General features: G+C 38.5%; 1 protein-coding gene across 1 annotated transcript; it reads right to left on the reverse strand.

Annotated features, from left to right (window-relative positions):
* Nucleotides 1–761: 761 nt before the first annotated feature.
* LOC139360931 (testis-specific Y-encoded protein 3-like) lies at nucleotides 762–22,520 on the reverse strand. The gene is made up of 9 exons (XM_071089421.1): nucleotides 22,092–22,520; nucleotides 21,406–21,483; nucleotides 21,166–21,277; nucleotides 20,925–21,067; nucleotides 20,632–20,810; nucleotides 16,781–16,869; nucleotides 16,101–16,206; nucleotides 13,128–13,282; nucleotides 762–943 (listed from the first exon to the last, which is right to left on the reverse strand). Exons 1-9 carry the CDS (start codon nucleotides 22,443–22,445, stop codon nucleotides 762–764), a joined length of 1,398 nt encoding a protein of 465 aa, XP_070945522.1. The 5' UTR covers nucleotides 22,446–22,520.
* Between the last annotated feature and the right edge of the window lie 9 nt (nucleotides 22,521–22,529).

The following is a 22,529-nucleotide window of genomic DNA, read 5'->3' on the forward strand; positions in this document are numbered from 1 at the left end:
CAGGATTGCTGAAGTGGGCGCCACAGTGGGACATCATGGGAAAGAACCTTGGGGTCATTCCTTGGCCTCTGGGGAATTGGCTTTGAGCCATGATCTGCCTTGTCCTGTGCCCACTTCTGCAGTCCCCCAGATCATTGGTCAGAGCCTGCCACACTCAGGACGCCAGTAGGTCTTCCATGTCCACAATTCCAAAGGGCTCACAGTCCATGTGTGCCAGGCTCAATCCCCTACAGTACTTCCCAAGGGAGGGAGGCCATTAGAGAGGGAACAGAGAGGAGGCCAGGTTAGCAGTCTAGGGCTGGGGAATGAGAGGCCTTTGTTTCCTGGAGTTGTGCCCCACAGGGAGATGATTGCAGGGAGCAATCCCAGGCCATCCATGGGCTGGCAGAGAAAATGGCCATCAGGGAACTGTAAAACCCTCCTTTCAGGATTGGGGCACCTTAAGCCACCTAAGAGTCATAAGTGTCTAAGGTAAGTGGGTGAGAAGCAAGGCTCAAGCGATAGCTGTCTCATCATCCCTTGCCATTTCCCTTCCCTGCCCTGAGGCCGGCTACCATTTGAGGCTCAGTTTGGGCTCAACCAGGGTGCTCTCACCCTCTGCGCAGATGGTCCCCTGAGGCCTGTGTCTACGTCCTCCCAAAATGGCTCTCTGAGGCCCATCATTTTCTGTTACAATGACCCAAGACTCCCCTGACATGCTTTCTCCCCTCTGCCATCATCACTCACACTGTCCTCTCCCCTGAGACAAGAGAAGCCACTACTCAGGGAATCTGGAGGACCACACTGGGCTCACACGGGAGGAAGTGTGAAGAGGCTGCAAAATGATTGGGACCTTCGGTGTTTGTCCAGCGAGGGAACCTGGCTAGGATTTTAGGCCCACCTGAGTAGTGGTATGGACACCCAGTGTTACTTATCATGATAAAGACCTGCTTTGTCACATCCCCTAATATTAATATGGAAGTTATTTTCTTAGAATAGTGAAACTATGAGTACGAAGAAATAGTGTTTGTTCAGATTTGTATGGAAATGCTGCAGACATGTCCATTTTCCATTATAATTCTTATGTGAGACTTGAAGTGTTTATTGAGTTTTAAGATACATTTTGATTGTTCGGCTCCTGGCAAATTTTATGGTCATGTTTGCAACGTAGAGACATAGAATTCAGACAGTTTTTGAGTGACTTTCAGTTTCTTTTAGAGTACTTACTTGTAAATTTTAATTTTTCCCCCCTTGATTCTCTTCAGCTTATTATTTGAACTTCATATGCAAGCTGATAGATTTGTTTTCTTATTTCCTTTTGTGGAACTTTTGTTTTAAAGTACATTTTTTTTTCTTCTGTTAGATATGTGAGTTTGACTGTGAGTACTTTTTCTAGTACAAATTTTTTATTTTCGTGTGTTTGTGTGTGTGTGTGTGTGTGTGTGTGTGTGTGTGTTTTGAGAAGGAGTCTCGCCCTGTCACCAAGGTTGGAGTGAAGTGGCAGGATCTTGGCTCACCTCATCCTCCGCCTGCCAGCTTCAAGTAATTCCCCTGCCTCAGCCTCCTAAGGAGCTGGGATTACAGGTACATGTCACCATGTCCAACTAATTTTTGTATTTTTCATCAAGACTGGGTTTCACCATATTTGCCAGGCTATTCTAGAACTCCTGACCTCAAGTGATCCACACACCTTGGCCTGCTAAAATGCTGGGCTCAGAGGCGTGGGCCACCATGCCCAGCCTCAATTATTTGTTTATGTTTTTGAAGCTTTCCTCTGTTGTCTTCATGGACACATATTTTAGAGTTATTGAAATAATATATTTTATTTATTTAGTCAATACTTTTTGTAGAATTTTAAAAGTAATGTATTTATTCACTAAATACAGTATTGTGAATAGGTTAAACCTTGTGTATTATTCTCATTCTTTCATAAATTGTTCAAGAACTCTGATCCTGTTTTTCCCCTGCCTGAGGAGAACATGCAGATAGTCACGAAAAGTTGTGTGAGTGAGTGGATATGAAAATATAATTTGAAGGCCAGGTGAGGCTTCAAATACCAGATTACCAGATGTCAGAAGTTCAAGACCAGCGTGGTCAACAGGTGAAACCCCATCTCTAGTAAATTTTCAAAAATTAGCTGGGCACGGTGGCAGGTGCTTGTAATCCCAGCTACTTGGGAGGCTGAGGCAGAAGAATCAGTAGAATCCGGGAGGCAGAGGTTGTGGTGAGCCAAGATTGCAGGACTGCACTCCAGCCTGGGTCACAGGAGCAAAACATTGTCTCCACTGCCCCACCACCACTGCAAAAAGTGCTAAATTTATAAAATTTTCCTAAAAGCCAGCATAATTTTAATTTTATTGTAGTCATCATGGTCAGATGTTGTTTATTTTGGAGAAGTCATTACAGAAATCTGAAAAATCAAAACCTGAAGAGAATACTTAAATAAACCACACTCCTGATGCCCAAATCTGAAAAAGCAAAGGTGTTTCTGATATAACAGTTCCAAATTCTGCATTTCTTCTCTATTGGGCAGTATAATATTGCACATATGAAAAACAAATGCAGTGTTCAATAAAAAGCATTGGAATTAAGAGGATTCACTGCTTAGTGAGTTAAAATGACACACAAATAGAGAAGAAAAGAAAGACAATGATAGAAAATATGTTGTCTACTGATTTAATTCAGAATAACTTTCACTTTCATCTATTACCATTAAATAGTACCATTACAATAATATAATTTTGAATATTGACTTCTAACATGTGAGTGGTTTTTGTTTTGTATAGTTGGAAATCCAATCAAAAATTCTTTATACATTTTATTTTGTCATAAATTTGCTAACAGCTAGGTAGGTAAATGCTAGTTGCATGAATACCTCTCACTAAGTAGTTTGTCTTTCCCATTAATTTTAATATGAACTTGGTGTGTATTTTGTTGGCATCTTTATTAAATCTGTAGGTGTTGAAGTTGTTCAGGTCTCAGTCATGGATTCTTTTGGGTTTCCTCAAGGCTAAAATACACTTTCTATGCTGAGTATTAACAAATTCCCAACTTCAGACCATATCTTTATTCTGACCTTCAGACTTGAGAAATCCGACTGTATGCCTTACATCTCCACATACCAAAACCAGACCTTCATTTCATCACCCAAACATGTTTCCTCCTATAGTATTCCACTATTTCAGAAATTCACAGTACCAAATACCCTGTATTTCAAGCTAAAAATGTAGAGGATGATCCTTAAAGCAGCCTTTTCTCAATGACTCTTCCTCATTGACATCCAACCCTTCACAGGTTGTGTGTCCCTTATGAGAATTATATAGTCTTAGTAAATAAAGACTGGCCCCTAAGTAACCTTCAATCATCCACTTTTTTTTTCAATTCATGTCAGTTTCTTTACAGAACAGCTGGAGCTCTGCAATGTCAATGTTGGAGGAAGTACCATTCTCTGCTAGTATTAATATTTTATTTATCAAGAGATAAATGTTCCTTGAAAATGACCACACAAAGCTATACTAAGTAACACAATTAAATGATGTCGTTGTTTTACAGCAAAGTACAAGGCAAATAGAATCAATTGTTATTATATGATCTTTATAACTACACACACAGGTACTAGAAATTTTAGACCCCAATTCATGCAACTGAAATTTGGGTCTCAAAATAATTAACTTCTCTTAAAGTCTAATTTCGGATTACAAAACTACCTCTTTCCAGAATATTGTGCTGACTCCCTTTAAGAACCAGCTAGGGAATTATTAAGAATTAAAAAACATCATTTTCTTCAACATCTCCTAGCTGAGCCAAAATCTAAATTTTCTGTGGAGATGTTGTTATGTACAATTTCACCAAAACTTTTACAACTTTAACCACAGTTATGCTTCAGTGACCTGCCTGTTCATCCAATACCTGCACACCTGCTTTAGCACAGAAAAATTTAGAAGTTAATACAAGTATTAACTGTTATCATTATAGACAATGACATCTGAAGACACTTTCCAATCTTCCTTTATCATATAAAATTCAAAATGTCAGTACAGTGTCCATATTGTCAATGTAATCTTAGTAGCAGTGGATCATTTACAGAAGGTAATTTTGCCACAGTGGTAAAACATTTTTGTTAAATACTGCTATTTTATAGCTATACATAGCATTAACTCACACATAGTGCATAGCTAGAAATATGAACCTAAAGAAAATTTTCAGAAGTAAGTTTCATAGTTTTTGCAAATTGCAAGCTAATAGGTTAATTACAACTGTGAAGTGCTAGATAGATGGAGTAATATTTACCAAGAATGAAAAAGAAGATGGGGGCAATAGGGGCATATGACTTGAGAAGGCTGGAGTTAGGAAAGGATAACGTATTTATTCCTGACTCCTGGCTTGTTCTTTGTTTGAAGGTTTTTTTTTTTTTTTTTTTTCTTTCTTTTGTTTTTGTTTGGTTCTGTTTTTGTTGTTGTTTTCTGTGTTGTTGTTGTTGTTGTTGTTTTACTTTCTCTTACCTGTCAGACCAGAGTTTCACAAATATCCCCAAATAATTATGTGGGTCATAAAATATATATCTTGATACTTCTAGCTATTTTCCTTAAAATCCTGGTTCAGTCATCTGAAATGAGACCTGGAGAACCAGTAATTCTCACAAGTATGCTAAGTGATTATTACCACAATGACAACTATGAAATATTTAGAAAACCATCTAGGAGCTAGGTAATCAACATTTAATAACTGGTTCTTACTGTAACAGCGAAGGATTTTGTTGAAATGACTATTTAAACACAAGTTTTATTAAAAAGAATTGAACACTTCAGGGCTTTCTAATTAGTATCTTTAAAGTATGTTTTGCTAAAGTTGCAAAATTATTTTTTCATTTTAAGTTAGCATTATGGGCACAAAGGATGTCTGAATTAGCTTTCTGAAAATCTTCAGATCATAAATTCTTAAAATTATCTTGGGTGTTTATAAAACTACAAAAAATCACTAAGAAAAATATAAATAAAAATACCAGTATTCAAAATAATCAAAATAACTGTTACAAATATACAAGAAAACATATATACAATTTAGCCCAGTAAAAGAAAGTAGTACAGGTAAATTGTTAGATCCCTTTTAGAAAAGAAGAAAGTCAAATGACCAAGGAAAAATGGCTAGATGCTTGAGCTCATTAGTAATCCAGGTACATAAATCAAAACCACATTAGGTTCCAATTTTCATTCATTAGTTTGGCAACTATTAAATAATAATACTGAGTGTAGTCAATAATGTAAGGAATGGTAATTTTTTTCCACCAATTCACAGGACAATCTAGTGATATTTAGTAAAATTCGAGTGACCAAAACCTTTATTGTTCCAATGGAAACTTTTTGTAGGATAAAAGAGTACTAACATATTCAAAATCATTTATTATTTAACTTGTTATTTTGTTAACTTATTATTTATTTCCTTACAGGTAAATTGTTTTTGCTATATCGATGGATCTATGAAATAATTATCTTTCAACTAATTTTGAAAATGAAATCCTTTCAAAAATTGAAAACCACATATCTTGAAGCAAAATAGAAAAATAACTACATTTACTATTTAAATATTAGAAATAGTAGGCAGAATAATGATTCTGGAACGTATTTATGTAAATTAATCTGTTCCTTAACAATAATTATTCATAACTATTTTCTGGAAAATGCATATCTTTTAATTTTACATTGATGTTTAAATAAAGTTATTTGCAAACTTTTCCAAAATTGCCTCTTCTCACCAATAAAAGTCATCAACAATGGTTAGCTTTTTAACTGAACATGACAAATCATTTATCACATTGTTCAATTTTTTTTTCTGGAACAACAAAATTTCAACCGCTTTATTTTGGTTCCAATAATTGATTAAAAATTCAAACCATTTTTTTTGTTTAATTTTCTGTTTGAAACATCTAAATGGCATTAATCAATTCTTTTGGAATTTCTTCTGTAGCTAATGGAGCTAACATATTAACAACTACTTATACATATTTCTTAACTGCAGAAAAATTAGAATTAAAAAAATACATAATTGATTTAAAAAATTAGTAATTTGATGTAAATAAAAAGCTAGGCATCTCAGAATTATGTGCTTAATTCTTTTCCAAATTCACATATTAAACCTATGAAAAGGTCATCTTCAGGCATAGTGTTCTTAATGTAACTAAGTATTACCTTCTGAAATAGCAGCTGATTTTTCCCCTCTGCCCTCTATATTCAGGATATTACTTTTAGCTTGTGGTCCCAATATCGACTACAAGGCTTTATGATCTTTATGATTACACCATGTATTTATTGACACTTTTCAACCCATAATTTGATAGAAGGGAAATTGAATAGTTTTTAGTTAAACATGTACTTGCATTTGTTAGGTCATTGCTGCTGAAACAGATTCTTTAAAAAATAGTCATTAGCAAACAGCCCAGAAATAAATAGTTGTAGGTATACGAGAAATGACAAAATCACTGTGGCCAGACCAATTAATACTCTCTGTGTGCTCAGCTTCTATTTCCAGCACATAATTACATATATCTAGCATACTATTTCCTTCACTTTCCCCAAACCCGTCATATGATGATCTGGGAGTGTCATTAAGTGGACCACACAGGAAAAAAAAAACAACAAAAAACGATGTCAAATACTTCTCCCATCACCAGGCAAGATTGGAAGAAACTACCCATCCCCAGCCACTACTGAGTCAGTGGATATTGATTATCACCCACTGTGCTGCATACTGTCCGTGAAGAAGTAGCAGAATCTATATTTTGTGTGAACTGTGTTTGGAAAATAAAGTTAAATTTTCAGATTTATCACCCTACTAAAGTCATCATTCTGTTAACATTTTATTTTTTCTCACGTACTGATAGAGGCCTGACAATAGCTATAATTATTAAACAAAATGAACATTTAACACACACATGCTGGTTCTAATCAATGTAACTTATAATAATACTTTATTAAAAATGAAAAATCTAAGACAAGTGCTAAGCCAATTAGCATGGATCAACAATAGTAATAAAGTGGTAGTACAGGGAGCTAATGAGAATATTTCATCCCCTCAAAGTTAAAACTGTACACACACTGCAGTCCAGCCATTCTTTTAGTGTATTCATTAGAAACCCTCACACAAGTGTACCTAGAGGCATAGGGAAGGTTTTTCACTGTAGTATTCCAATAAAGACATCATGGAATGTGAGAATTCAGTAGACTGAGAACTATGCCATCAATAATGGCAGCTCTGAACAAGAATGTTAACAAAGAATACGTGAAATAATACACACCTTAGAATATTCACATACACACTGAAAATTTAGAAAACACTAGTATTATTTACAAATAAATATTTTAATAAATTAAAAAAATATGAAGGTAATAGCAAGTTCATGATAATGGCACCTCCAGAAATGGAAGAAAGGAAATGAACCTGAGGGCGTATATTCCAATTACAACCAGAGGTAATGTAAATACAAAAAGGAATATATTAATAACTGTTATTTTTAAGTGGAGTTAGTTGGTATTTTTATATTATTTTGTATTTGTATACATTTTTAAAATTTTACTCAAAACCAAAATAATTTTATAATGAACAATATACTCTTTACATTGGAATCATCTTATGAAGTAATTGTTTTAAAATTTCCCTGTCCCCATTGCCACCTCCAAGGAACTAAAACAATTAAAAATTAAAAGGTGGTATTTTTAAAAGAAAAACATTTTACAAGTATTAAATAAAATATGTTACCAGCACATCACATTTTTTGACCGATTATCTATGTAAAATCATATAGTAGGAGAAGAGAGAAGGACATAGGCAGAATTTCACGTATGAGTAGAGGCAATAATTTTATGTTTATTTAAAATATCTTCTTAAGACATACTAGTGGCCAAGAATCATAACGAAAGTGCTCAAGATCACTAATCATCAGAGAAATCCAAATCATAATCACAAGATACCATCTCATACCCAGTCAGAATGACTATTACTATTAAAAAACCAAAATAATAATAACAATAATAATGTATGTGGGCAAGGCTGCAGGGGAAAAGGAACTCACATACTCGTGGTGAGAATGTTCAGTCACAGTAGAAAGCAGTTTGGGGATTTCTAAAATAACTAATAATAGAACTACCGTTCCATCCAGCAATCCTATTACTGTGTATATATTCAAAGGAAAATAAATCATTAAAGCTACCAAAAAGACATGCGAATTCTCACATTCATCACCATAGCGAAGACATTGAGTCAACCTAGGAGCCTGTCCATGGTGGATGGGATAAAGAAAATGTGGTATATATGAACTCTGGAATTGTACACAGTCATAAAAAGAACAAAATGATGTCCTTTGCAGAAACATGGGTGTAGCTGGAGGTCATTAATCTAAACAAATTAACAAGGAAACAGAAAATCAAATATAGAATATTCTCACTTACGAATAGGAACTAAAACTTGGGTGCACACAGAAATAAAGATAGGAACATTAGACACTGAGGACTCCAAAGTGAGGACAGAGGGAGAGGGGCATGGGCTGAAAACCTTCCTATTGGTTGCAAGGTTCCCTATCTAGGTGATGGGATCAATAGAAGACTAAACGTCGGCATCACGCAACATACCTTTGTAACAAGGCTGCACATGTACTCTCTGAATCTATAATAAAAATGAAAATAAAAATAAAATGAGATTTTTTTCTATAATGTAATGCCTTACATTATAGAATTAACATTATTGCAGTGATACATAACTGAAACATGGTAATAAAATCTATATAAGCTTTATGTAACAGTGAATAGTCTCCTGACTGTCTTTAAAATTATAAAAATGGGATGGCTACCTTTATGCAAATCAACTAGACTTCAGTTGCACTCATTAAGGGAGCAACAGCTGAGTTAATCAAGTGATCATAAACAAATTAAAATTTATGTGAAAATTCTACCTTATTATATTGCCTTCAAAATCATATCCCAAATTTTCTTCTATTTTGAGAAACATCACTCTACATGTATATAGCACAAAGACTGCTTTTGCAGATTAGCATGATTTTAATAGAGCAAATTTCATCTTCAAATTTCATAAGCACTTTCCAATACATAAAACCCTGTTAGAAAAAACTGTCAATCTGGCTAGACACACTTTCAAAGAGCCTATCAGGTTACAAATCACTTATGCCTCACTCTTATGTTACCATGATAGTGCATAGCACTTACATAGTGTTTCTTAGCTTGAAAGAGCCTAGGAACTTTAACTAATTAATCCCTTAAAGAGATCATTTAACTGTATAATTCATACTTGCTTAAATGTAATTCAGCATATATGCCATGTTGTGTTTTCCTAGCTTTCTATTTTAGTCTTCAGATAAATATTTACGTGTGAATATATCATGCATAGGAATGTATTACAAATACAATTATGCAGACTGCACTCTGTCTGCCACTAAAAGTTAATAGATGCGTATACATCCAACACATAAAATACATGTGGTACATTCTGCTGTATTTTCTTTTCTAATTCATTTCATATCTCATTTTCAGGTATTTCAGAGTGGACTTCTCAGATTTGCATGGCTAAAACTTTTTAAATGAAGAATATACAATTCTCTCGTTAATTTTTATAATTACTTTAGTTTTCTGAAAAGTGTATTAAAACTAAATGTTTATAGTTATGCTGAATATAAAAGCATATCGTATGTGAATGTTTCACCCCAATGAAAGAATATTTATTCTATTTATTATATTCTAGTAGGATTTCCTTCTCTGCAGGTAGCTGGCTACAGAGGTCTACCAAAAGAAATCTATTTCTGCAGTAAATACCAACACTGGGTAACTCAGGAAAGCACTCCTTCAGTCTGTAAAGCACAATACATCTTTTCCCTGAGCAGAATAAATTCTTATTCAGTTTTACTCTTCAACTAAAATTTCAATAAAAGTTAATCATTTTCCTTTTTATTACAAAGAAAATCTGGTTACTTTCTAATTACTTGCCTGAAATCTATTCTCTATAACTATCTAAAATTACATAGACATAAACACATGCATACAAAAGAAACAGTACAACTGGAAGACCAACCAATGTGTACAAGTTTTCTGTTTTAAAAAACTTTCTACTGTACTATTTGCATTAAGATTATAGTTGTCATTCAATCAATGACCTATTTTAAATTAGTGCCTAGGACATCATGGAGAAAGTGTGTACAAGGCAAGAAACATTTCCCTATGTGTATACTTTATTTGTAAATACATTTATACTGTGTAGGTAAAATGGTTAACTTTGTTGCCAAAGACTGGTATTGGCTAAAGTTTTCTTAATATATTCTTCTTCAATTTTTTCCAGAATATTTTGAAATATTGTTCATAAATTTACTCTAATTTCATCTGGGAATAGATGGTCAAAGGAAAATGGAGAAAATTGTTTTTTTCCCTATAAGTTTATCATCTTCTGAGTATCAAACTTGTCATGAAAGGACAGATGCATCCCCTGCTCTTACTTTAGGACCAGACTTTCCACCAATAGATTATAAATGTGAAAAAACCAGCCTACTTAAAGCCACTGTTCTGCAGAAAATACTATTACAGTCTGAGATTGAACCCAAAGGATTGGCCTTGGGAACTTTGAGACTCTGGTCAACTAATTTCTAGGCTTATTTCCAGGGATGTTCTCTGTTGCAAGAGTTATTGACTCTTTAGTCAAACACTCTATCATGGAATATCTAACCTAGTGGGCCATTTGGTTATGAGATGGTAAAATATAATAAAAATATTCCTGGAATGCAGATAGCCAGAATTATAGGTCTTCAAGGAAAAGAACTCTCAGTAATAATGTGAAAGTTTGTCTGAATTCCCATTTCCACATTATGATAATTATGACACATTATGTAGAATTTCTGTAAATTACTTCTGGTTTGAAAATATTTACTCTTGAATGTGGATTTATCTTTAAAAATAATATTGTTTCATAGGACCATTTGCATGTATAAATTATGCAAAGTTTTATGGGAGCTCATACATGGACATCTCATACAAAGCAAATGATGAGACAGATGTTTGAGATGCATTAGGGTAGATGAAGAAGTACTGTTACTATTCTCTGGGTCTCTAATTTCCTATAAGACAAACCTCAAAATAATCACAAATAAGAGTCGAAAAAGAATCACTCAATCTCTTGTGTCCGATTGTTGTTTTGTATCCTGTAAACCCTTTATGCTATATCTGACTTAAGATGTATTAAAGATTAGATGTTGGTCTTTAGGACACCAAGTGGAGGCAAGGCGACACATGCAGTTGTTGCCTGGGGGATCTTATCTAAAGAAAGAAGTCAGCAACAGGCAGCTGAATGGGTAGTGGGCCAGTGCCAGGTGTTTAGCTGGGACTTGTATAAGTTTCTCAGAAATTCTCACAAGTATTTGAGGGAAATGAAACTGGTTTACCAATGCTCTTTTAAAAAATCAGCTAAAGAACATCCTATAGTGTCCTGAGGAGAAAAACGAGCAAGGCACATAATTTGAGACAGCAAAAATACTAGGTGACTGCAGGAACATAGAAAATCTCAGGTAGCTATTTCACATGACTAGCAAAAATACACTATTAAAATGGCTGCATAAACTAGGAGTTGATAACACTGAAGAAAACCAGGGTGTGGGCAAAGGGGGCTGGGAACAACTGGACTCAACATGGTGTTGAATTCAGCTAGGTTTCACCTTGGAGAAAATAGCAAAAAAGTCACTGCTACTACCGTGCAGCAGAGCGACTGATCAAAGGCAAGCAACTGCTTAACTATGGCTGGTTCACATATGAAAAATAGAAATTCCTTACTTACTTTTTCTGTTATATGAAGTAAAAACATTCCTTACTGATACATTTCATTTTCTTCCTTATTCTCTACAATTTCTTTTCTTCTCACATTACTTATAGTTTGTAACTTATTTTGTCAAATATATGCAATGAGGTAACACTGCAGTATTATAGAAAGCACACTGCATGGGAAACAGACTCATTGAAATGGGAAAAGGACCCTAATCCCCTTCTCCGCTGGGCGTGCAATGAAGACCGGTTGTGGAGCTCCAATCCCAGGCAGCGTCTAAGGGTGAATATTTATAGCTCCTGAATTCCCAGTGGGCATGTGTTACATGGTCCATACGTAGGTGGCTTGTGTTAGTCAGCTCCATCAGACACTCTGCCTTACTGGAAAGAGAGGCTTTCTGGATCCCGGTATTTCTTGCCTTCGTGTACTTGAAGAATTGGCTCACACATGGGCTTGGGGAGTAAGTACAAGGTTTCATTAAGTAGAAGGTGTCAGCAAATAGATGGGGACCCAGAAGGCAGATGCAGTGGGAAGGTGGTTTTCCCTTGGAATGGGACAGGTCAGCATTCTCCTCCCACAGTCTCACGGAACTCCGTGTTCTTCTGCAGTGAATGGCCTGCCGCCTCCGTCCTTGTGCTCTCTTTCCTCTCGTGTCTTCTCAAGGTCCAGTTGCTGTTTCTATTCTGCTGATGGTTACTCTAGACACCCAGCTGCTGTGTCACTGCCTGCTAGGGCCTCGAGGTTTCTTGTATCACAGGATGGAGGTGTGGCAGGCCAGGGTGGTCTTGAGAAATGCAACATTTGGGCAAGAAAACAGAAGTGCGTGTCCTCACCTAGGTCAGTAAGCACAGGCCTGACGGTGGAGCCCTTGCCAAGGACCATGCCCTGCTCTACCCAGCACTTCCGTGCCCCACTTCCACATCAGTTTTTTTTTTTTTTTTTTTTTTTTTTGAGGCGGAGTCTCGCTCTGTCGCCCAGGCTGGAGTGCAGTGGCGCGATCTCGGCTCACTGCAAGCTCCGCCTCCCGGGTTCACGCCATTCTCCTGCCTCAGCCTCCCGAGTAGCTGGGACTACAGGCGCCGCCACCTCGCCAGGCTAGTTTTTTGTATTTTTTAGTAGAGACGGGGTTTCACCGTGGTCTCGATCTCCACATCAGTTTTTTAATTTAAATCTCCAAAAATAGTACCCAAATCTTTTAGAGAAGACAACTGGAGAAAATGGCATTAGAAGAGCCAGTCTAGCATTAGGGTCATTACATGGAAAATGGAAACACAGAGAGCATGTTCTGCTGGCCATGGAATCATTGAGGAAATATATCCCCTGCTGAGAAGGAGAGGGACACAAACTGGCTTCTCTCATCTTCTTGCTCTCTAATCTCTGCAGCATCATCCCTTGACAGAACTGAAACAGGAAGTAATTTTTATGGGAGCCTAGGAACCAGGCCTCGCAGTGACCAGGCCTCTGTATTACAGAAGAGTGCCAGAAGAGGTGATTGATGTACCTGTTGGCATATAAACCCAGGAGCACAAACAAAGGAACATCAGAGAAAAATATAATATCAAAGGATCAAGAAAGGAGGAATCTCAGGAATGATTTATGCATGATATTTGTGAAAAAAACAAAAAAGTAAAACAGAGCTTATGAGGTAGTAAGGAAAACAAGAATATAGCGAGCAACAGGCAAAATTGTAGTCAAGGGTATTTAGCTTTCCTTTATAGGATTTTGAAAATCCCTTCCAGAATCCTTTTCCAGTATCTTCTATTCATGAATTCATGCAAGAAATATTTATTGAGCTAGTATGGTCTAAGAATTGGGCAGATGGCATCATATGCACTGTAAGTAATTCTTTCTTTTTCTTTCTTTTTTTTTTCTTTTGAGACAGAGTCTTACTCTGTTGCCCAGGCTGGAGTGCAGTGACACGATCTCAGCTCACTGCAAGCTCTACCTCCTGGGTTCATGTCATTCTCCTGCCTCAGCCTCCCGAGTAGCTGGGACTACAGGCACCTGCCATCACACCTGGCTAATTTTTGTATTTTTAGTAGAACGGGGTTTCACCACATTAGCAAGGATGGTCTTGATCTCCTGACCTTGTGATCCGCCCACCTCAGCCTCCCAAAGTACTGGGATTACAGGCATGAGACATCACAGCCCAGCCTATGCACTGTTAGTACTTCTGTTATTAATAGAAATAATGTTTCTTTTCTCCCACAATGTTTTTCCGTCAAATATTTTTTGAGGAAATTCATATTCTTACAGATCCAGTAGATTGTTCCTGCCCTAAGAAGGTTCCCAAAACCCATCTAAACCCAGTTAAGAACATCCTTCCTCTCCAACTAAGTTACTAAATTTTATATATTGTAACACTTGTCATGGTACATTGCAATTATTGTTCTTCTTTTCCTTCTCCAATTAAGCTATGAATGTTTTGAAGGAAAACGCTATAAACACAATGGTTTGACATTTGTCAGTATTTATTTTACAAAAGATTATTAGATATTTATATATAATATTCTAACATATTTATCCTGATTTTTGGAAAACAATATAAACAATTATCTCTGTACATTCCCCATGAACTGCTCAATATTAAACAATGTCTATGCTTTTGTAGCAATTACAGAAACTCCCAAAAAACACCTCAAAGTGTTTTTCTTTTGTTTTGTTTTATTGTATTACTTTTTAGACACAAAATCTTGCCTGTGGGCCAGGGTGGAATGCAGTGTGCCATGACTGCTCACTCCAACCTTGAACTTCTGAGTAACTAGAACAACAGATGAGTGCCACCATGCCCTGTTTAATTAATTAATTACTTTTGTAGAGTTAGGTCTTGCTACCTTATCTGTGCTGGTCTCCAACTCTGGGCTTGAAGCAGTCTTCCCTTCTCAGCCTCCCAAATAGCTGGGATTCCAGGCATGAACCACTGGACTTCAAAGAGGAAATTTTAGATTTTAGAATACTGCAATATGTTAGACTTAAATTATTTTTTGAGTTTGAAGTTGCAGTGGCATTTGAGAATAATTATTTCTTATGGTAAAAGTGTGATTTTTCATATCTCTTCATCTACTTCTGAAATCTTTATTTTGTTTACTTAAGTCTTAATAACTGGCAGCCAGCTCAGCTGACAACTGAGTACATGAGTGTTTTGGTGTTGAGGTTACAAAGACAAATGTAGAGAGATATTAAGGACCAAAGACATTTATTTTGTTTATAAAACACTTATCTTTGTATTATGGCCATATATTTGAAGAATTTTGATAGGTATTTCATATGAGAAGGATTATGTACTGCTTAGTACATCCCAGATGTTATCTAGGCAAATCTATGTTTCTTAAGTCATATTATCCCATATACAGTATTATGAGCTAAGTACAGTTACCTTCTCACTTTACAGATAAACTGAAAGTTATCTAAGCATTCACAGTTCACAGGAAGATTAAAACATCTGTGTGGGCAATGATGGTCTCAAAGTGACTGCAAGACCACAGTAAACACCATCAAAAATAGACAATGGGGTTATATCAAACTAAAGTGCTTTGGCACACCAAAGGAGACTAAACAGAGGGAAAGCACATCCTACAGGGTGGGAGTAATTGTTGGATTACCATACAGATGTATGAATATTTACAGTACATACGGAACTCCAACAACTCAATAACATGAAAACAAATGGGCTAAGGAAGTGAATACTCAACTGTGAAATTAAGACATACAGTTGCCCAGAAGACACAGTAAAAAGCACTCATCATCCCTAATCCATCAGGAAAATCCAAAACAAAACCACAATGAGATTTCATCTCACTTCAGTCAGAATGCCTATTATTCAAAATATAAAAAAATAAAAACAAAAACAAAAACTCATGTCTGGTAAGGATGCAGAGAGAAGGAAATCCTTGCACACTTTTGGTGAGAATGTAATTAGTGCAGGCATTTTTGGCTTTTATTTAAGTATAAAGAGTCTTCAGAAATCTACAAGTAGGACCACCCACCATATGGTCCAGCAAATCAGAATACCAGGGAACACCCACAAGTAAACAAATCAGTATGTTGAAGTGGTGCATGCACTTATGCAATTATTGATGCACTCTTCACATTTTTGCAATAGGCAAAATACAGAGGCAACTTGAGGTGTCCCTCAATTGATGAGTGGATAAAAAAAATGGTGCACATATGCACAATGGAAAAATGTACTGCAATAACAAAGAAGGAAATCCTGCCAGTTGTGATAATGCACGTGAATCTGGTGAATGTGTGCATGCCATTTTGTTAAGCGACATAAGCCAGGTATCAGAAAGGCAAATAGTACAAGACCTCATTCCTACATGAAATCTAATTTGCGGACCGCAGAGAGGTAGTGACTCAAATGGCTGGGGTGGTGTTTAGTGAAGAGACTGTACTGAGGAGATGTTGGATGAAGAATACATATTTCTAGTTAGAAAGATGAATAGGTTAAAAACCTTTTCTACAGTATGCTGACTATGACTAGTGATAACACATTCTTTCTTTAAAAACTTCTAAGACAATGCATGTCAAGTTTTATCACCACAAAAATGACAAGTATGTAAAGTCATGCATGTGTTGATTAGCTGGATATATCCAATGCATAATGTATATGACCTTTTGAACATCACCCCTTAAGTTATAAATATGTATCATTTCATATGACAATTTAAAAAATAAGCATGCAATTTTTAAAAAGCCTTAAGAAAATAAATGTCAATAAAGTATTTTATTATAAAAAAGTGCTTTTCTTTTCTACCTGTAACAATGTGTTTTTCATGACACAGGGAAGAATGCAAAGTCATTTAGTAAGTTAAAAAAATATATATAAAAAAATAAAAATAAATCCCAATGTAGATGATCAATTGAAAGATAGAAATTACAGGTCCGGAGACTATAGTCTATGAATTGAAACTTTCACTGCATGTTTCAAAAGAAGATGTGAGGAGACAGAAGAAAAAGCAAAAAACTCAAAAAGCCATTCCAGGGCCCTGGGTCACACCTGTAATCCTAGTACTTTGAGAGGCTGAGGTGGGAGGATTGCCTGCACTCAGGAGTTCCAGACCACACTGGGGCAACATGGGCCCACATCTAAAAAGTAATAAATTAGTTAATTAACACATAGGGTTGTCATGCACCTGTATTGCCAGAGTCTGAGTTGAGAGGATCACATGGGTGTGGGGTCTCCAGGCTGCAGTGGGCTGACATTGTGGTGCTGCTCTCCAACCTAGGAGACAGAGTAAGACCCATTCCCAGAAAACAAACAAAAAAGGATCACATTAAGTAAATTAAAACTATGTAGTGTGAGGAGAATCAAATGAAATATCATTAGAGCCTATGCGATCCGATGAAAGAAACCAGCTTCCGCATAATAACACAGCCCCAGATGGGGAGAACAATGAGAAAGGGCAGTGAAAACACTGTAAATAATAATACACCAAACTTCACAAATGAGTTAAAAGACACAAATATACAAGGAGTACTTCCTTTGTCCTCAAAGCCCTTAATAATGAGTGTCTTTTTCTGAATCCCTGACATGCATTCAGCTCGCCTGAACCTCTTGGTGAGGTTCTGAGACCATGATGTGCCCTTTCTGTATGTTCTCATTTTGTTATTTCACATCACTTACCTGTACCAGGTCATAACAAATCATGATTACTTGACATTGTTTGACACAATGAAGAACTCAGATATGAGTTCACTAAACAATAGTTTATGACATGTCCTGAAGAAATTCTGTATACGTGATGGTTTTCAAAAGGATAATACAAAATAAAAATGTAGAGAGAAGTACATTTTCTTCATTTCATCAATGAGCTCGTGTTCACACCACATGTATCTTTGAACTATATAGCTGCCTCCTGCAAAATGATCTGACACAATCTCTTGAAAATTCTCATTCCATTGGAGATCATAAGTATAACACGTTTTCACTGTTCCACCTATTGGATATACTGAGTGGGGTGAGTAGGATCCATGTGACTTTTGGCTTTGCTGTAATGCCCAGTTTTTTGTTTTTGTTTTTGTTTTTTTCTTTTTCTTTTTTAACACTGTCATTGCTAGATAGGCCTGAAAGAAATGGTTCATTATGGCTCACAAAAATAACTCATCTCCTTCAGCTAAGATTCTTTATAAAATGAATTTCATCCAGACATGAAAGCAATAATCTGACGCCACTGCCAACAGATTCAGAATTACAAACTACATTCAGATAGAGGATAGGAAGATAGATGATGCAGATGAAGTTGGGGGGAAAGGAAAGGAAGGAAGAAAGGAGGGGTGTAAGGGAAGGAAAGGAAGAAAGGAAGGGAGAGAGAGTTATAGATGTTCAAAGACACAGTTACAAAGTCTAGCACCATTGTAGAGATCAGCATGTACAAATTAACACAGGCTGTGTGGAAACATATCAGACAGACAGATACATAGGTGGAGTTAGAGAAAGATACAAACCCACACAGAGAAATAAACATACACAAACACAGACACACACTTAGCAGCTTAAACATGAAAAAACACCAAGACCCTGACACTAGAAATAATAGAGGTGTTTTACAGTTACTGAGGCAGAATGTAAATCTGTCAGCGACCTTAGCATCTGTGGCCCATGTGCACAGATATTCAGTGGAAAAAATGTTAGACAGACTGTATAATTCAGCACGATATCTGATAATACCTAAACATTTGGAGCTCATGTGAAATCACTAGACTGAATTGCAAGTAGGATTTGAGGAAGAAGCCCAGGCAGCCACGTTCACTTGGTGGGGTGGCCAATATGGCTCAGCCACCAGCCAATGGCATGCCCATCCATTTTAGTCAGTTTCTGGTTTGCTGCCTGCCTTGGGAAAAGCTCTTCCCCTATCACCATTTTAAAATAGGCTAGCTCCCAAACTAGCCCTGGCATCTACTTATGGTCTTTTTCTTATCTATTTACCTCCTAGAAAAATTATTGCAAGATCCTTTCCTCAACTTTCTCCTGTGCATTAACTTTGGGACAAGACCTTTTCAGATGACCTGATTACAGGCAAGTCCCCAGACATTTCCCAAACTGAGTTGCCCTGAGGGCACACACCAATCTGCTGCTCCACTCCCCCTATAGGGTTACTGTACTGGACCACAGTGCCCTTTGACCAGCACACAGTAGGACAGAGGCCAGCTTGTTGGAGCCAAAGGGTTCCCACTATTTTTGGAATAATTTACTGAGAATAATTTACTGTTTCGGCTTTGCATGTGTGTCATGGGGACAGTAGTCAGAGGAGGTCAAGACTCCCACTGGAGAGCCTCAGATGTCTGCATAGGAGCAGGGGTGAAACTAAGCTATAGATCTTCAAAGCTCAACTGCTGATACCGAGCAGGAGGTGTGGAATGCACATGGAAGGCAGCACAACAGATTCATGAATTTTGACTGTCAAACCCTCTTACCTGAAACAACATAGCTCTTCTCACGGAAGCTGTGCTGACCAGTCCATATACGACAGGAATTTTAGCACTCTATTAGTGTGTGGCTGACATGGATGCTCATGTTGGAAGTGTTTTATCTGGGAACAGGGAAGAAAGTTCTGCACCCAACACTGAAATCCTCCTCCTCAATCCATGACAGAGGCAACCCCTTGTCCTGCGCACAGATACAGATGTTCCTGGGAAGCAGCCAACCACTCTAGAATGAACACTGTGTTTTGTCCTCCTGTATGAGACTTGTAACACATGCTCTGCAACTACATTCTCTTTACATTTTTAACCTCATGCAAAGTACACTGAAAAGGCCACAGAAAATAGAAGGGACCTGGGCTCTAGAAACAATGTGCAGTGCCAATCACTGGGGAGAACAGAGCCTCACTGGGGTTCACACGAGCACAAAATGCATTCATAATGCTGTTACGAGTGCTCCTCACCTAATAAGGATCTTGCAGAAAAGCTTAACCCAAATAAAGATGTAAACAGAAACAACAGTGTCCATATCCTGGGTCATCAAGTGACAGAGAGTCCATGTGTCGATCCCCCAGCAATCTTATATTCCACAAATCAAACCCTTTTCCCCTCACTTCTGCATGTTTGTGTTTTCCCTTAATCACCTATGCCAGAAAAAAAATTTGTATCCTGAACGCCTTCCCACATGCCACTGTAACATTTTGCACAGTACCTCCATACCCCTTACATGCCCATTTCTTCTAATGTTGATGTGTAAGAAGACCTGAGAGGCTGATTGTCCCAGATGTCAGCTCTGATCACTCCATCATATTCAACTCAAAATCTGGGAGTCCCTAGAGAAACACAAACCCATGTCAAAATGCATTTCCTCTCAGCCATACTTTAAAATGTTTTAATGTTAGGGCCTGCCTAGAGGAGCCTAACTCTTCCCCATTTGTTATCTCTTAAACTTCTTCCTACTATGTGTTACAAACTGTTCTCCACAATACCTGCCCCATTCCCAGTGGTCTCTGTGACAGGAGTCAGCTAACAAGATGCATTGTACACTAAAAGCACACAGAAATCTGATGGTGCAATAGCTTAAGAAAACCCATTAAACTAAACAGTCTTTTGTGGTTTGTGGCAAGGATGAGAAGGAGGCACATTCAGGGAGCCCAATCTTAAGGGGTTGGTAGGATGACTCTCAGTGGGGTTGACAGCCATGGAATCAAGGGCCACAAATTGAAGTTAATGATTCCGCTTTACTTCTCAATGAGTCTGGACATGCACTATGCTTCTCTGGGCTTAAGACTCCACAGCTATAATCTGCTTTGCACTGCAGTCTGTAATGTGCCTTTTTCAGCCCAATAACCTGAATGCCCTGGATTCTGGCACTCTGTCTTCCTCTCAAGGAATTTCTATATGTATGAAAGCAGCCTCAATTTCTACATTTCTGAAATGAGCATCCAGACTCCCTCAATAGGGAGGTATATCAACCCTCCCACAGTGGGCATCAAACAGCTCCAGTTCCAACTGAACAGCTCACCTGAAATCTCTGTTCCCTCTTCAGGTGGCTTCATCCTCATGTAGCATTGCATGGGATTGTGCCACAGGTCCTTACATAGGATCTGTCAGGGGAATCAATCGAGAGAGGCCTCATCAGGACTCAGGACTCAGACTGGTGACCCAAGCAGTTGGGAACACATTGGCATCATTCCTGATGTTTCCCAGTGAGGACCCACCTCAGCAATCCTATTACCTCTTGCAAAGTTGTGGTCAGAACACCAGTTGAAGAAGTTAAGTCTGCTGTTGTGTCTGTGGCGATAGGCCTCAACTTCATAATCCTGACACCACTGAATTGGAGTGGAATGAGAAGCCCTGTGTTCTACAGACAGAGGATGTTTTGGTAAGGGGGCTGGATCACCTTGGAATGATCCACCCACCATCTTCCTTCCACTACCTATCCTGAGAGCCAATTGTCACCAGTGACATTCACAAGATATTCCTTGGTAAACACTTTATTCTGGAAGTAGGGATTACTCCAAAAGAAAAACATGATCTTGCAGAGATGAATGGGATGCTTCGCTTCTTTCACCTGTCAGGACAAGGTGGAGAAAGCTTAAATACCTTTTTGGATGAGGTGGCCAATGTTGCTTGCAGGAATAAATTATGTCCCTTGCCCTCCCCCACTCAACCCTCCAGCCTTAGTCTTCTCGGCCTCACCTCTAAGTTGATCATGTAGCTCAGCATGTCTTCATCTTGGTCAGTGATCAGGGCCGACATCTGAGGGTGGTTTGCAATCTGATTGAGGTCAAAGAGCCTCGAGATGCAACGGAAAGAAAAGCTAGAAGCAACGGGGAAGGCCTAAGAGCACCCAGAGGGGCGGCTAGGGGATTTTTTCAGATCTGCATCCATGAATGACCTCCCTTTCTCCTCTCCCTCCCCCTGAATTCAGACCTCTCGGGTTTCACCGAGGGTGTATCATTGTGAGGCTGACCGCACTGACACGGGGAGGGGCGACATGCAGAGAACTGCCGGTGTCTGAGGCCTGGCAGAATCTGCTCATACCCGAAGAAGCCCAGTCCCAGATCGGACTGGCAAGGCGGAGCAGTCACAGTCCCTTAAAACGATAGCTTGATTCACAGCAACACGTGTTCTGCTGAGAACTCGCTTCTGCTCTTCAGAAAGATGCCCCAAACGTCTGCTGCTTGGCACCATGAAGCGTTTCTCTCACGCACGCAGGAAAATAGTACCCGTGTCTGCTCTGGCTTTCTTCAGCCACATTTGTCTGTGGAAACTCACCCGTGTTCCCCAAATGGTCACATCGACGCCGAGCCGCCCGTAAGTTCCTTACACTTCCCAAGAGCACCGCTCAACTGGAAAAGCAGAAGAAACACTGCAAAGGATACAACATTGGCCCAGAAGCCAGGCATGCTCTGGATGATGGCACCTCTGCGGTCCAGGTGGGGCTTGCGCCTCCGCTCCATCTTTTCCCTCTGCTGAGAAAAGGCCTTCCTGGCTCGGGCATTAACCGGCTCCAGCTCCACCTGAACGGCCAGCAGCTCCTCCAGTGCAGACTCTGGGCTCATGGGCCCAGGGCCAGGCTGTGCCCGCTGGACCTGCTCCTGCCGCTTCTCGTCGGCTTCCTGGTGGGCCACCACCTCCACCTCCGCCATTATGTCATCCGCTCCCAGCACCGCCTCCTCCCCCAAAGCTCCCTGCTGGCTCTGCGCCCCGGCCTCCCCCTCCTGTAGAGACTCCATCCTGAAGACGGTGCCCCCCTTCGGACTCCCACTGACCACCGCCTGTGCTGCCGGACCCTCACCGCAGGAACCCTGCCGCTGTGC

Source organism: Macaca nemestrina, chromosome Y, assembly GCF_043159975.1.
Source record: "Macaca nemestrina isolate mMacNem1 chromosome Y, mMacNem.hap1, whole genome shotgun sequence".
Classification (NCBI taxonomy): Eukaryota; Metazoa; Chordata; class Mammalia; order Primates; family Cercopithecidae; genus Macaca; species Macaca nemestrina.